Raw genomic sequence first — 15422 nt, forward strand, 5'->3', positions numbered from 1 at the left:
GACTTGCTGCAGCTCGTTGCACATTCAGATCTTACAGTTTTTGTTTTTTTTTATTATTAATTTTATTAAGAATTAATTACTCTTATGTTATAAACTTATTAATAGAAGTTAAAATAAATCTTGTAATAAAAGTTGGCCTTTTATTTGGATTAACAGAAGGAGGGAAAGCAACTCTGGTTTCTATCAAAAAGAGTTTTGATAATCATTAAGTAAATAGAAAAGTTCTCTGATACTTCATTAAAAGTAAAGAGAAAATGAAGTGGAGGCAAGTTGAAAAACTTCTGCAGTCTAATTGTTGTAATTAATTGTGTAATTAGTGACATATATATATATTTTTTATTTTTTTATAAATGGCCGCATCATTCAGTTGCTCACCATAATTTGGTTCGCTTCAATTTAATGATCGCTCTTATCTTCCTTTTATAAATCAACGTAGCGCTAAGGCAGACCGCTTTTCATGTTTTTTCCCCTATTAAACCTTAGGGCAGGTTTCCTTGTAAGAAGGAGGATGTTTGCCTTTGGATTTTTCACTTCTTGTTCATTTGTTTGTTATATTCTTTCTCAACTCTTATTCCTGCTTAATTACTGTATTATTATGTTATTTTGGTCTCTCTATTTTCTTTTATCTTATGTGGGCCGTTTCTATGGGGGTTTTCTGAAATAGCACCCAAAATTTTGTTAGTTTTTCTTTTTGTTACTCATAATTCATTAACAAATGAGGTTTTAAATCGAATAATTTATGAATCCTAAAGAATTCATTCGTAGGTAGGGTGCATTGCGAGATTTTTTAGGGCCCTTTTAGGCAAGTGGCATGTTTAAATGAAAAACACTTGACTCGATTTTCTCTCATCAAATTTGGTTGAGCACTATTATCTTAAACTGAATTTTTAATGATTAATGTTTTCCTCTACCGGTGTAATACTACTCAAACTGGAAATTAGCACTTTGGATTCATTTAATCACTAAAATTTGGGCAGGCTCAAAACTATAAATTCGTATCTCTTCAGTGAAAAATATGAGGCCCTATGAGTACGATTAAACCAATTGAAACTAACAGGTAAATTTGAAATATGGTTTGTTGTAATCAAGAGTCATTACCATATGCTCTGGTGCCGTTTGAATACTTATAATCCAATCATGTATGTCACACAATCATTTTGGATATGCATGATTGTGATCATTGTATTACTCTTGAGTTTGTCAAACATGATTGTGTTGAAATCATCACTTTACACCCGACTAAACCGCAGCATACATTAAGAATGTATTTAGGGGAAGAGGATGATTTTTAATTTATCTGCTTCGTTCTACTAAAAAAATTAAGATTATATGATATAATTAAAACATTCCTTGTTGAACGACAAAACTGCTCGGATAAAGTGTACTTTAGAAAATCATCCAACTTCTAAATTTACATTTTCTTTCTTTCCCTTTAACAATAGGCATATTATTTATAATAACAATTTATCGCAACAGCTGAGAACAAAACTATATTTTCTTGTTAAGGAGCTAAAGAACGTGAACAAGAGATATAATAAAAATGTAGAAATAACAGCGTTCGTTCGCTATTGAATCACTGGTTTCATTTACTTAAACTCCAGTTTTTACTACCTTTTGTCAAGATTTCTTTGGGGTTCTATTGTAATAACAGTGAACCAGTGTTTAAAAACCAGTATTCAATTTCAGCAAAAAGAGCAAATGCTGGGTTAGTCAACTTTTCGTTCTTTTTTTTTTGATAAGCTGAAGTAAATTCTCTACAGTTTTTATTATAAATTTGTACAAAAGTGTTGATATTAATAATGGAGTTTGCATTTACATTGAATTGGAAACCAAATAACTGGCTAATTCTTTTATTTCATTTCACATTGATTGACATTTGCACTTGATAAGAGACAAGAAAGTACTGCAAAGTCGTGCCAAATTTTCGAAATTCTGGGTAATACTTATTTCGATCCATTAGAATATTTTTAAAAGAACCTTTTATTACATCTCTAATAAACAGTTGATATTAACAATAACACCGAATTAATTAGTTTCATTTTATATAAGAATTTTTTCTTTTTCACTCACTGCTTTCTCAATAGCTGTTATTTCTCAAACGGAAGGTACGAGAAATGAAAAAGAGATTCATTGAATAAAGTTATCTTTTTAAATTGCCAGCCATTTTGGAGAAGTAGAATGATTTGAACCGATTGATTGAACTTTTGAAAATTTCTTTTTACAACACTTTGTAGAAATAGAAATTTTTAGAATATTTTGGAGAAAATTGATCAACTTTCAGCATCTATTTTCTTAGAGCGTGTTATCAGAACAGCTATCTTTTTTGGGATTTAAACAATCATTAGTACATCTTGTTTAGTGGTAACTATTACAGTAAACAAATAGTGGTTAGAGTGGGACCTCCGTTGTTCTGCCACGTTTTTTGTCCACATACCCTGTGTATTAAGGAACATTCCTCTCCTTCAATAATGTTGGTGCTCATAAGAGTAAATTTCATCCGCAAATATTCAAATTTGGATGGTTTGTAGATTATTGAAAACTTTAAATATATATACATTTTTTAAACAAAAAGTATGATTTTTTTTCATAAACTTAATCAGTTTACATAATTCAAGATGGAATTATAATTCGATTGAATAGTAATGTACATGGCATCCATGCAGATTGGTTAGTAAACGTTTAGTTTCATTTAGCTACATTTTATTGATATAATTGAGAAATCTGTAGCTAACAACATTGCAGTGTAGCTGATTTTTCGTGGACTTTAAACTAGATGATCCTTAAGTGTATTTGGAGCGATGTTTGTCTAAGGTTGTCTTAAAAAAAAGTGTATTTGTTTCCAGTTGTTTTTTCTTTCTTTGTTCCACTTTGTTTTTTATTGGTTATTGTTTTGAAATATTATATTTAATTTCATTGAAACACAATGGAAAGATTTATTTAGCGCGGTGATGTGGTCCTGCTATGGAGGAGGGATGACCTATTTAGTGCAGTGGACATTCTTATCCTGAAAAAGAACATTTTTTGTTAGTTGTAAGTCATTTCTTAAGTAAGTTGCAGCTTGTAAGTTCCTTTGGTTTTTTATGCGTGGTTTTTTGTCAATGACAGTCACAGTCAATGACAGTCACAGTCAATGACAGTCACAGTCAATGGCAGTCACAGTCAATGACAGTGACAGAAAGAGTAACCAAGTACAAATAATATTCAAATAAAAACCACTCAAACTGCCAATGAAAAAGGCGCATATCCTCGTTGAAGCATTTGGCCATGGTATTAAAAGCTAGTTTTAAGGTCTGCATGTGCATTTTGAATGATACATCAGAGGGGTTTAATGAATAAAACCATAACTGACTCAACAGCGAAAATGCTGAAAAGATTGATTTGGAAAAAGAAAGCAATACACTTCTTCTAAAGCAACTTTGATACTTGTTCAGTCACTGGACTTTTTAAAGACTTCGCCGTTGGTCGTTGACCTTAGAACACCTCGGCCTCCCTTTTGATCTTTTTTCTCCCTTCTTAGGTTCGCAAGCCGTCCAGCAAGTTCACCACTTGTCTATTTTTTTCATGCCATCTTCTTAGCAGCAAGCAACATTTTCAGCTTAGCTCAACACTTTCAACTTAGGATTGTGGTTTACCTTAGTGTTATTACTATTCTTCTCAGGTACGATACCTTGTCTTTACTAGCTATATGTTTTTAGTGAGGGTCGCTAGAATACGATAATATGAGAGAAGAAATGCAAAAGCAGCACATCGTTTACTTTGAAACCTCTTTATTACCACCCAGATATTGTAAGTGGTGAAGTTGCTCAATGATTTAGTTTCTAATCGCATTAGCAATCTCCATTGGCCTTTCTATCCTCAATATCTTTATACTTTTCTTGCTAATCGTCATGATGTCAATCTCTAAACAGAATACTTTAAAGTTAGACAGGATATCCAGTAGTTTTTATCTAATAAAATGTGAGCGTCAACAAATACTAGGATGCTACAACTGTTATTGGCCTGTATATTTCATTTCAGAACTTAGGGAGCGTTGCAATAAGGGATCTAAGGCTGGAGAGTATATGAACATTTTAGAGGGTATTGTTGCCCAACTTCACAAAGCACTGCTTTATAAAGTTCATTGATTGGATTATACTAAAATGGAACATCACTAATTCACTGTGACTTTATAGAGTACTGTGCCCAGGTCTGATTTTATTCTTTTACGAATTATAAAATGTATACTGAAGTTAAATTAATGTTTCAACAATCCTAATTGGATTTTATTTATTAAATTTTAGTTATCATTTTCTGACGGCTTATCGTATTTATTTTAAATTCATTTATTAATTTTTATCGTACTGAGTTTATCGAGTCTTTTGTTTTATTAGGTGTGGTTCGTGATTTAGAAATTTTATAAATTGTTTAATACATATATTTATATGAATGTCATCATTAGTACAGAATCATTAAATAATAATTAATTTAGCATTTTATCTAAGTTCAGAAATCGACATCTTCTATCTTAATTAGTTCTCGGGTAAGGTTGATTTCGATGGTGATTGATTACAAGATTCAGAAATTTAAGTTATTTTTTACAATTTCCATTAATATTTTACATTAAGAATATTTTAATTTGTATAATTTTTAAGTTTTTTCATTGACTTCTCACTTAAAGTAATTATACTAATTAGTTAATTAAATTTAATTGCCCGTAATTCGGTAGATGTCTGTTAACAATTAACCTCCTACATTGGTGTAGGCCTGGAGCAATTTGTAAACACCAACAAAGGGGTTAATGTGAATAGGTAGGTAGTTTCCACTTTCACTTCTTGACTACTGGAAATTGTAAACCCTGTGTCGAAGTGGCCACAAAGACTTCTTGAATAATATTCCACATAAGGTCGTTTTCTGCTTGTATCTGTTTTGATTTTATCAATATTTTTTCCTTTTTTTATTACAGATGCCAAGATACAAAAAGAAAGTTAAGTGGTCTTTCTCATTCTATAGTTTGAGGCGATATTTTTTTTGGTTATATTCCAAGTAACTATTCTTATTTACTGTTCTCAATTATAATTCGGTTATTTTTATCGTGTGATATTATAAAAATAAATTGTCTTGCTTTGAATGGACAAATGTTGTAATTCTTACTAGATTAAGTGCTCCTTAAACACTGTAGCTGATTCTGTTCAAATTTAGCCATTCTTTGATAGTTCAAACATAAAGCTTAGAAATTTTGACTTAATCTTGTTCATAAAATTGTATGAAGTATTTTTAAATATTCTAGTGAGAAATGAGCTAAAAGGACCAAAGCTTCTTGGAAGTTTTTAAAAACTTAATATTATTTTGGTGGGATCAGTCTTCACGAAATAAAGAAGGAAAAAAAGTTGTTTGCTCGAGAAAAGAGACCCTAAGTAGATGCAGAAGAAAACTTAAACTCCTTTAATGGCTCTATTTTATATGAGAAAGTTTGTAGCAATTATAGTCGCAAGAATTGCATGCGAGCTCGTAGCGGAAGAGCTATCCATGTGAACGTGTAAAGTTATGTTGCGCAGGCATATATAACGGAAGTTCTTATCTTCTCAAGAGAACTAATGTGAATTTTTACTTTTTTCTTTTATTAAATTAACTGCCTAAGACTGGTTCAAATGAGTTGAATGATCTAGAATTAAAGTATGAAGATTACTCACTAATTTTGGGTTTATTTGAAATATATTGGGGTCAACTTGTGCTTCAAGGAATCGCTGGCACTGCAGGTATTGTGGTCTAATAACACAACACTCAATATTACTGACAAAGTGATATATACATATATAATACTCCAGCAGAACTGCTGTAGGTATACAATACATTGCTGTAGAACACCTGCAATGATAGTTAACACTCGGTTTAGTGTCTCTAGTGGCAAAGTCATGCTAATCATCGCAAATGACAATGAACCACAATTAATCCATGTATTTTCGAAGATTATGTGACAAGCGTTAATCCAAGGGAGGTCATCGTTTAGTCGCAGTGAATTTGTTTTCTCGAGGCACTAGTACTTCTAGGCTAACCTGGTGATCTTTAAAGATCGGAAAAGATAGAGAGATAAACAGCAAATTTAGGCGGATATTGCGTACATTAGGTATAGCAGCTACTTTCGACCTTTTCTATTTTTCAACTCACTTATCGAAACCTTAGAAGTCCGTGGCGCAACAACAAAACGAGTATATATATATATAATTTTTTTGTTTGTTTGAAGTATTGACTTAATCTTTCGAGATAATAACATGATTAATAACTTACTAACTTATAGTCTGGATTGTCAGCAGACTTGCTTTTTATAAAATAACTTCAGAATATTGATGTGCTTAGAGATTTTTGTTTTTCTTAAACTTTTGCGACATATCTGGGTTACATTTACCCACACACCGGTTGAATATCGCTGGTATATAATATATATAGAATTTCAATGATGTAGCATCCACTCTTGACACAGTTCGGCACCTTGGGCTTCTTAGAAACATAAACGCACGAGAATCTAATACTTATTAAAAGATATTACATTCAAGACAGAACATCCAGGTTAGCCTTAACAATAACATAGCATACTAAATGTTCTACTATAGTATTCATGGGACTTCTTCCCATTGGGTAATCATAAGTTCATTATATTCAACCTCTGCTAATCGGACATACTTTAACCTTCTTCTACGACTTCAGCTACTTGCGCAGGCGATTCAATAAATAACTTCTTTCAACAAAGACATTAACAAAGAAATTACAGGCTACAGATGTTCAAAAGCCGAACTGAAGCAAACAGCAAAAATGAACTATCTTCATTTCTTCCGAAATGCGGACGAACGCTTTTTAAAATTCTTACGCTCCAACTTTAGTGGAAGTGCGTTACCTAAACACAAGATCTACTTGTTGACAACTACATGACCAATCAGTACGAAGTAAGAAAACAAAAATCATTAATAACACATCTGTGACAAAATCCTTTGGAATGTTCCCGTACTTAATATAATTTTATTGCAATATTTCAAACATTTTTTGAAATAGAGAATTATTTAAATTTTGCCTGGTAAGAAATATTTAAAAGAACGAACAATATAAATGTTTGGTTCATCCAATAGTTGAATTGATCGAAGCAATTGTCTAGCTAAGCACAATAAAATAATTAATTCTGGTTGAGTGAGTGCTAGAAACTTAGTGCGGACGTTGTTTTGTGCCCAGTCCAAAAGTTTTATATTTATCTTAGACCTGTATATTTGAAATTGGAATGGCTGTAATAGTAATGAACGCTGAAAACTAATCTAACCCCTTTGCGACCAATTTCCAACATCACATGGCGAATTGCTACTAGTCACAGCCAATTAACCTGGATGAATTAAATTGCCTAATTCCGTTTATTTCAATGACCCTTTGACTTTGACTGGGCAGTTGCCATTTGGTATTCTCTACTAAAATTGAAAATAATATTATCTTGGACATTTACAGCTGGGTAAATATTGTTTAAATTAAACAATCTTGTACTACGAGCTTCTTCACTTATTACTAGCATGTCCATGTTTTTAAAATGGTTGGCTTGCATTGAATCTACAATTCTGTTATGACGTGAACATACTCCCTCTTTCTTTCCTTCCTTTTTTCAAATATTATTTTTCCGCTGATTTTTATTTAATTTAATTATAGTTTTTTCTTTTCATTAATTTAACTGTTACACACCCAGCGAAAACGCTGTATGTAGCCTTAGTTTAAGAGTGTGTATCCTGTCATCGACAAGTTCTGCATGAATCCTTATTGAAATAGTAATTATAATTAATAACATTCAAGAAAAGAAATGTAGGTTTGAAATTTGAACGATCTGCAAATCTTCAAAAAGAGCTTTATTTGAAGATGCCGTTTAAGCTCATTTTCAGCAACTTTTTTCTCAACATCTATTAAATCTGGGTTGTTGCAAAACAAAAAATTACTATTATAAAGGTGGATTTGCCCTATATTGTAAAGAAAATTGATGAATTTTATCTTTTATAGAAAAAGAGACAAAAATTGTCGAAATTATGTTTTTCAACGTTACGCTTTTTTGTGCACTTTTTGACGATCAACAGCTGTTCTATTGGACAGTTTTAATTAGATCTACTGCGATAAATATATTATAGTAAATACAGTGTTGTGAGCGTGCTGCTCTCCAATTACGGTAAGTGCCTCTTCAGTCGTTATTGTGAAGGTATAAAGAAATTAGAACGGTGTATTAGAGGATTAGGTTGACCAGAGAGACGAAATTTAAATTCTAGAAGTTCTTGTTTATATAATTATGCGGGTGGTTTATTATTATTACTATTTTTTTTTTTTTTTTTTTTTGGCGCATCAACAGCTGAGGTCATTAGCGCCCGGAGCTTTTTCCAGTGCACTGCCGGCCTCCGGACAGTGTTCTCTCGTTACAGGCAACACTGTCCATCACCGGACAGTGAGCTGTAAGAAGCTCCTAGGAAGAGAAAATCTAAGGGTCAGCTGCTGGATTCGAACCCGGGACCTCCGCGTGGGAGTCCAGTATGCTAACCTCATAGCTAATCCCTTCCCTTATTACTATTATTATTATTGTTATTAGTATTATTATTATTTTTTATTTATTTATTTATTTTTTTGGCGCATCAACAGCTGAGGTTATTAGCGCCCGGAGCTTTTTCCATTGCACTGCCGGCCTCCGGACAGTGTTCTCTCGTTACAGACAACACTGTTCATCACCGGACAGTGAGCTGTAAGAAGCTCCTAGAAAGAGAAAATCTAAGGGTCAGCTGCTGGATTCGAACCCGGGACCTCCGCGTGGGAGTCCAGTATGCTAACCTCATAGCTAATCCCTTCCCTTATTATTATTATTATTATTATTATTATTATTATTATTATTATTATAACTCGTAGGAGACTCGAAATCTCGACAATGTACTTGATGTATACATAATTATTAGACTACGTACTTCGATTAGATTTAATTGACATGTACAATTAATTACCAGAGTGCAAAAAGCAGTTAAAATATTCCAGCTTAAATATTCCGCTTGAATCCTGTGCTTCATGTATTCTTGATTGTCATACATATCCTTGGATTTACATTTCAAATTTGGATAAAAGGAATTAGCATATTAAGTAAAGGAGATAATCCAGGCATGAATAGCAGCAGAGGAATCTTGATGTACACTCTCATCAAGATTATTCTACGTTTTCAGGCACATATTTGCTTTTCTTTTCTTGAGAGATCCTTCTACTTTACTCACTAGTGTGTTTATTCTTTGGATGTGACAACCATTTCTGAAAACTTACGTTTTTGCATATTTGTGGCAACATTTGTTATTTGTTCTTGTTACAAATTACTCTTATAAATTGGGATTTACACTTTATATTAAAGAAAATCTTCAAATTTTATATTTTATAACAAAAGATTTATATTATTTTTGTACAGTTTTCAATTATCAACTAATGTGGACAACTGCTGCAGTAATGCAACAGTTTAATGATCAAAGAAATTGATACAGTGGAGTCTCGTTTATCCGTAACCCTTTTATCCATGTATTCCAATTAACCATCACTGTCCTCAGTATTTAAAAATTAAAAAAAAAATCCTCTAATTTAAGATTAGTGACGGTCACAATCCCGTTCAACGCAATTTTCTTTTGAGATTTTTTCCTTTGTCTTTTAGGTACATACTCGTGTCCATCATTCGACAGTTTGTGGGTTTTTTCCTAAAAAGATCAACCACAAACCATCAACCGCCCACAAAACCGATTAGATGTCGCAGACATTGTATTCATTAATTTTAATACACAATAGAATGAATAGAAAAATGAAAGATACCTGACCTTTAAGGCTTAAGCATATAAACGTATAAAATATGTGTACCAGTTAATACAAAGTTTTATACACGTTAAACAAAAGAATCTGGAAATTTTCCTGTTTTTTTTCCATTATCCGTCTATTCGACTATCCGTCACGTGTCCGGTCCCGGTCATGACGGATAACCGAGACTCCGCTGTACTTATAATGTACGTTTTTTTTACATCACAGAAAATTTAATTCTATTACAAGTCTGATTAGATATTTCTATTTTCTGTTTCAGGTATGGTCGATCAATATGAAGAATAGATCTGGTATGCTTACTTCCTAATTTATTGCAGTCAAAGATTTACCTTTGCTCATTAAACCTATACAAACCTTGATTTCTACTCTCTCACTAGATAGAGGAAATTTTGTTGATTGTGTAGAATTTCTACTTAAAGATTTCAACGGAACTTCCTAGTTTGAGAATCTCTTTTCAAGATAACGTAGTATGTCAAAAATGGTCTGCAATTTGGTTTAGATTTGCCTATAATGGAATACTGCAAATAAGGTTTAGGTTAACAAAATCTCAAGACAATGCTGAAATGACAGTTTTTATTACATTTCTGTACTCAGTAATTGTGTTGATAAGTTTTTATTTATAATTATTAGTTACTTCATTAAGGTTGCAAAATTAACCACTCATGATCGTGTTTATAAGTCTGACGTTGCATATCACAGATTTAAAGAAAATGTATTTTACAACCCCATTTTTTACTTTTCGTATTGCGTTTCCTATCTAGCTATTTTTTCACAGTTATCAAATAGAGTACAAAAGCATTGATATAAAACGAATATATGATTTTCAATCAACCGTTCAACTTATTTACTGTTATTTAATTTGATGCTAGTCTACATGGTATTAAGCTCCTTGCATGTTGTGTAGGCTAAAAGATGAAACTTAATTGTAAGGCACTGGGGTGTTTTGAAACAACTGAAGGAAGTGCGCAGAAGAATGTGGGAGGATCCATGCCCCAAGAGTCTTAGCACGTGCAGCTTATTGACGCACATTGGCACCCACCCGTTAATTCCAAGAATGGAATGAAGTAAGAAATTTAATAGAAAGAGTAGGACGGAAGTTGACTATTTATAAAAAACAGAAATATTTACTCAAATTAGGTAACTTGCGTGCAATATATGCAATGATGAGAAGCTGTGTGTTTGAGATGTAAAAAAGTTTGAATGGAGGATTCCTTCTCAAAACACCTTTTAGCGGATGTGAAAGAGGTAGTCGATTGACGATAGAATGGGCGGAAGTAGTTGTATAAACATAATTTATTTTTTAAATATTTGAATCTGATCATCAGCCTTTTAGTGTGCACTTTAAATTATCATTATTAGAACTAACCTTTATTTTTTATTAACCAGGTTTCCCTTAGGGAGAAGTGCATTAGTCACTTCTTCAGAGATCTTAGCGTTCCTGCAGATCCCATCCTAACAACAAACACTGACATCTAGCTCCAACAATTACCAACTAATAGTGCAGAGATAGTTGGTGCTGCAGCTATTTGGGTTTATCAAACTCTAGCTTCGCCATCTCAATTACACCCTTAAAATGAGCCGCTAACCTACATTTACCGTTACAGTGGGGGAAGCCCATAGTTGCTAATCATTACAGCCAATGAAAACCTCCATAAATTAGATTTAGCTGTTTGAAAGAAGTGTTTATCTACTTTTTTCTTATTTTTTTTTTTTAAGTGATGTCAAGACGGCTCAAGAAATGTTTTGTACTCCCAGGAGGGAATAGAAAATGACATTTACCACCAATCATCTCATTTCATGGTATTCATATCAAATAATCTTCTCCGTCCTGATATTATCTTCAGATAGCTGCTTCTATTCCACAATATTCTCTCAGGTACCTGGTTAAATGGATTGCATCAAATGCTTTCAAGTGGCAATTTACTTTAGGAGGTCGTAACGTCTTCAAGTATACTCAGATCCCCATATTATCTCGTTTTTTCTTTATCGCACTTTTTTTTTCCTAAGTATGTTTGCCAGATTACATCACCATTTTGTGGTTTACTGATGGGTTAATTTAACATATTAATGCATAAGAATCGTTCAAGTTCGTAAATTCAGGGATTTTTCGATACAACTTTTGTAAATATTTTCTACATTATTAAAATTTTTAATAATTTTTTAAAGAATGACAGAAAATGAATGGCGCTGTAGCGTTGTCTGTATTTTATCGTTAGCAAGGGTTTTCGATAAACTGGTATAAACTGTCCATTAAGTCTTTAGTATGCTGGCCTTCAGAAGAGTATGAACAAAAAAGAAAATCTAACTTTTGGGTATTTAAGGGAATAATGATGGCGTGCCTAAAATGCCATCACACATGCGTACACAAAATTTATACAATAAAATGGCATTTCTACTCAACTGATTTCCTTTATATTTTGAATTTAACTTAAATATGTAATTCCTATTAATATTAGAAAGGAAGACACAGAAATATTACAGGGATTGTTCTTTGTTATTTTATTCTGAGACTTATTTCCTGGGTATGATATCCAGCTTGTGCCCTTCTCTGGTGGTAGAAATAAGTTGCAAACCGGTAGAATTACTGATTGTACTTGTTTTAGCGGCCTGCTCGTTCTAGTTGCTTCCAGACAACGAAAACCATGAAGATTTAAACCTGAAAATGCTAGACTCATTTAAATCCATGAGTACGGCAGGCAATTGTAGTTGACAGTCAAAATGAAGCAAACATTCGTCATTACGTGGACTCCTATAACCCTGCTAAATAAAATAAAGGCTTTAATAATTATCTTCCATCATTAAAGTCAGATTTGAACAGTATCATCTGAAATGGAGGAGTAACTTCTCATTTCGAAATTTGTAATCTTTACGAGACTGCAATAAGTAATATAGTTAATAATTAAAATATTTCTTCTAGCGGAAATCTGTAATTTAGTCCTGCCTATCCTTAGATTCATTTTCTTTCCAGGAGCTTGTCTCAACTCTAATATCGGTTATGGTGGAGAGTGTTGTTTGAAGAGTGGAACACTATCCGGAAGCTGGCTATGCAGCAAAATAGGGCCCCGGACTGTTGATGCAGTCTAATTAAAATAATAATAATAGTTTCCTGCTGAATGAAAATATCCGTTTTATAATTAAAAAGGAAGGATTTATATAATAAATTTAACAAATGAGAAGCAAGAGGAAATTGTTTTACTCCCACACACGGAAAATGCGGAAAAAGAAGATTGGATTCCTTCCCGTATTTTATTGAATAAAGGAAAAGAAAGATTATTTGGAAGTCCTTTTTTAATAATAATGCTGTTCCTTTTTTAGCCTGAGTTTTGCTTCTAAAAGTATTTAGTAATTGTTCGCTTTTCTGAGAGGTTGGTAGATGCTGTTTATGGTTACTCATTTGTTATACGAAATCTATTGAATTAAGTTGAAATTGTTGAATGTAAAAAATCTATTGAGCGGAAGTCCACTTTATTTTGTAATTTTGTGGTGTCTAGCAAATTTGCCATTTAAATTTTATGTTTCAAACCGCTTTTAGAATTTTCATTTATTTTGCGAAGTACTCTGTTAGATTAATTTATGGACTAAACAAGAAAACACAACATTGGCATCCTCGCAATGACCAAGAAGAAGCCCACAGAGATAGTTATGGTTTGTATACTAACTATTACACCTTGAACAACCAAAATTTTGTTCCTGTGATTATGAATGTGAACTTGTAAGGATGTTGTTCCCACAATTCGTTGTACTACCACGTTCCTTTTTGATTAGTTTCCTTACTGGATGTTTCCTTCTGTTTTACGGGATTCTAAAGAATCCGAATATTTTTTTGTGAAATCTCCTGACCGAAAAATTGTTACCTGTACAAGTATAAAGAGCGTTATAAAACGGGAACTTGATACTTTCTTTAGCCTTGCACCAGGTGTGTTAGGCTCACTTCTAACTCAACTAAAGCGCCCTAACTACTCTAAATCCAACTCTTTAACTACTTTATCTACGTTCACTTTTCCGCTTAGTTTTATCTCCAACCACTTTCTATGCCTCACTTAGTGAGATGCTTTTCTTATTTCTTATTTCCCTTCACAACCTTTTTTTTTTTTTTTTTTCGTTTTTCAAAACTGTAAGAGTCTTGTGTTGGGAAATTAATGAGTTACTTGGAAATTCACAGGCTGAATTATAAGAGTTTCCAACTTGTTTTTAATGTACTGGCTTTCACACTCAAAAGGAAAATGGATATTAGATTACCTTTTGAGAATATAAATTTTTTTATTATTTTAATGTTGATTTTTGGTAGATCGGTATATTTTGGTTGAGCTTACCAAATTTTTTGATCAGGTTCTTTTAAAGAAAGATGTTAAACTACTTTATTGATTCTTGTTATTTCTTTATTAAATTTAATTTTCTCTATTTCTCCAATTTCTGCGTACTGGATGACAAGAAATTACTAATATTTTAGCAGGGAAAGTTAAATAATAATTAGAATATGATGTGCTTCTTCAATTATTTTTAGTTAAATAAACTGTAGAGTATCAATCTTATCCTAAACTTTAGTATCACTATCTTCTATAAACTCTATAGAAAAATGGAAGTGTTTTTTCAATCCACACCTCCTTTGTGGAAACAGGGAATCTTATAGTCTTCAACTTTCATTGCGAAAACTTTTACCAATAAAAATAGAGGGTGATGGAGAGCTAAAACGGTTTACTAAGGATTTAGGCATCAAAGAACAGTAAAACTTTTCTTGCATTTATGTTTTTATTCAAAATAACTGTAGCTGGGTTAAGTAGTGAAGGTTTGCTAGCGATGAGTTCAGAATAAAAATGAAGACGAGTTATTGTGATGATAAATTCATTTTCTCCTTTACTAAATCATCTGTATGAGAAACTCCATCAGCTTAGTGATGTCCTGGTGTAGCCCTAGACTCGGAGGATGCTCAGGACGTAGCAAATTCTGACATTTAGACACTTGATTTTATTGCAAATAAGTTTGTATCGAAAAAGCAAAAATGCAAATGAAAAGTTTACTATTTTTTTGGGCAACAAGATGGCAGATCCGTTTACTCTATAGAATTCTCCTATGAAACTCAAACTACAAATTTATTTATTTATTTTTATCTTTTTGCGGCATTAGATGGCGATTAAATCACATTGTCAGAAAAGTTTGATATGCTAAGTCTTAAGAAAATCTTGTATTAGGACGATTTGATGCCTTCAGGATCTGATTTCCTGAGACCTCCTGCTGGAAGAGAAAACTTTACTAAATATCCATGTTCTGTAGGGTACAAAAGAAAGTGATTTCAATGAGTATGAACTACAGACTCAGGTGAACAAGACTTATTGGTGTCATATGGTAAGAAAGATTGGCCGACACTTCTGTTAGTAAAGTGGGTTGTGGATATCCCAACGAAACCTCACGAAAAAGGCATTCATTTATAGTTAATGGAAAATGTTTACTCCTATTCAGTTTTTTCTCCCAATGGGTTTTTTCCCTAAAAGATTTGTTGTGTTCTACTCGTTATGGATGCTAGATCCTGAATTGAGACTTATCTAAAACTGTTTGCTTGCAATTTAACGAAGATTCGTAGAGTTCATGACTAGTAGTAATTGATGATA

General features: G+C 32.5%; 1 protein-coding gene across 7 annotated transcripts in view; it reads left to right on the forward strand.

Annotated features, from left to right (window-relative positions):
- Mgat4a (alpha-1,3-mannosyl-glycoprotein 4-beta-N-acetylglucosaminyltransferase a) overlaps positions 1-15422 on the forward strand; it is a 389138-nt gene that overhangs the window by 337252 nt on the left and 36464 nt on the right. The window contains exon 2 of one of the 7 annotated variants that reach the window (XM_074117930.1): positions 10076-10106. The exons of the other annotated variants lie outside the window; for them this stretch is intronic. Within the exon in view, the coding sequence (XP_073974031.1) occupies positions 10091-10106 (16 nt within the window). The 5' untranslated portion in view covers positions 10076-10090. The remainder of the gene's footprint in view (positions 1-10075; positions 10107-15422) is intronic. 7 annotated transcript variants of the gene reach the window in all.

This window comes from Rhodnius prolixus, unplaced genomic scaffold (assembly GCF_049639745.1).
Source record: "Rhodnius prolixus isolate KJV_2025 unplaced genomic scaffold, Rpr scaffold_2, whole genome shotgun sequence".
Lineage (NCBI taxonomy): Eukaryota > Metazoa > Arthropoda > Insecta > Hemiptera > Reduviidae > Rhodnius > Rhodnius prolixus.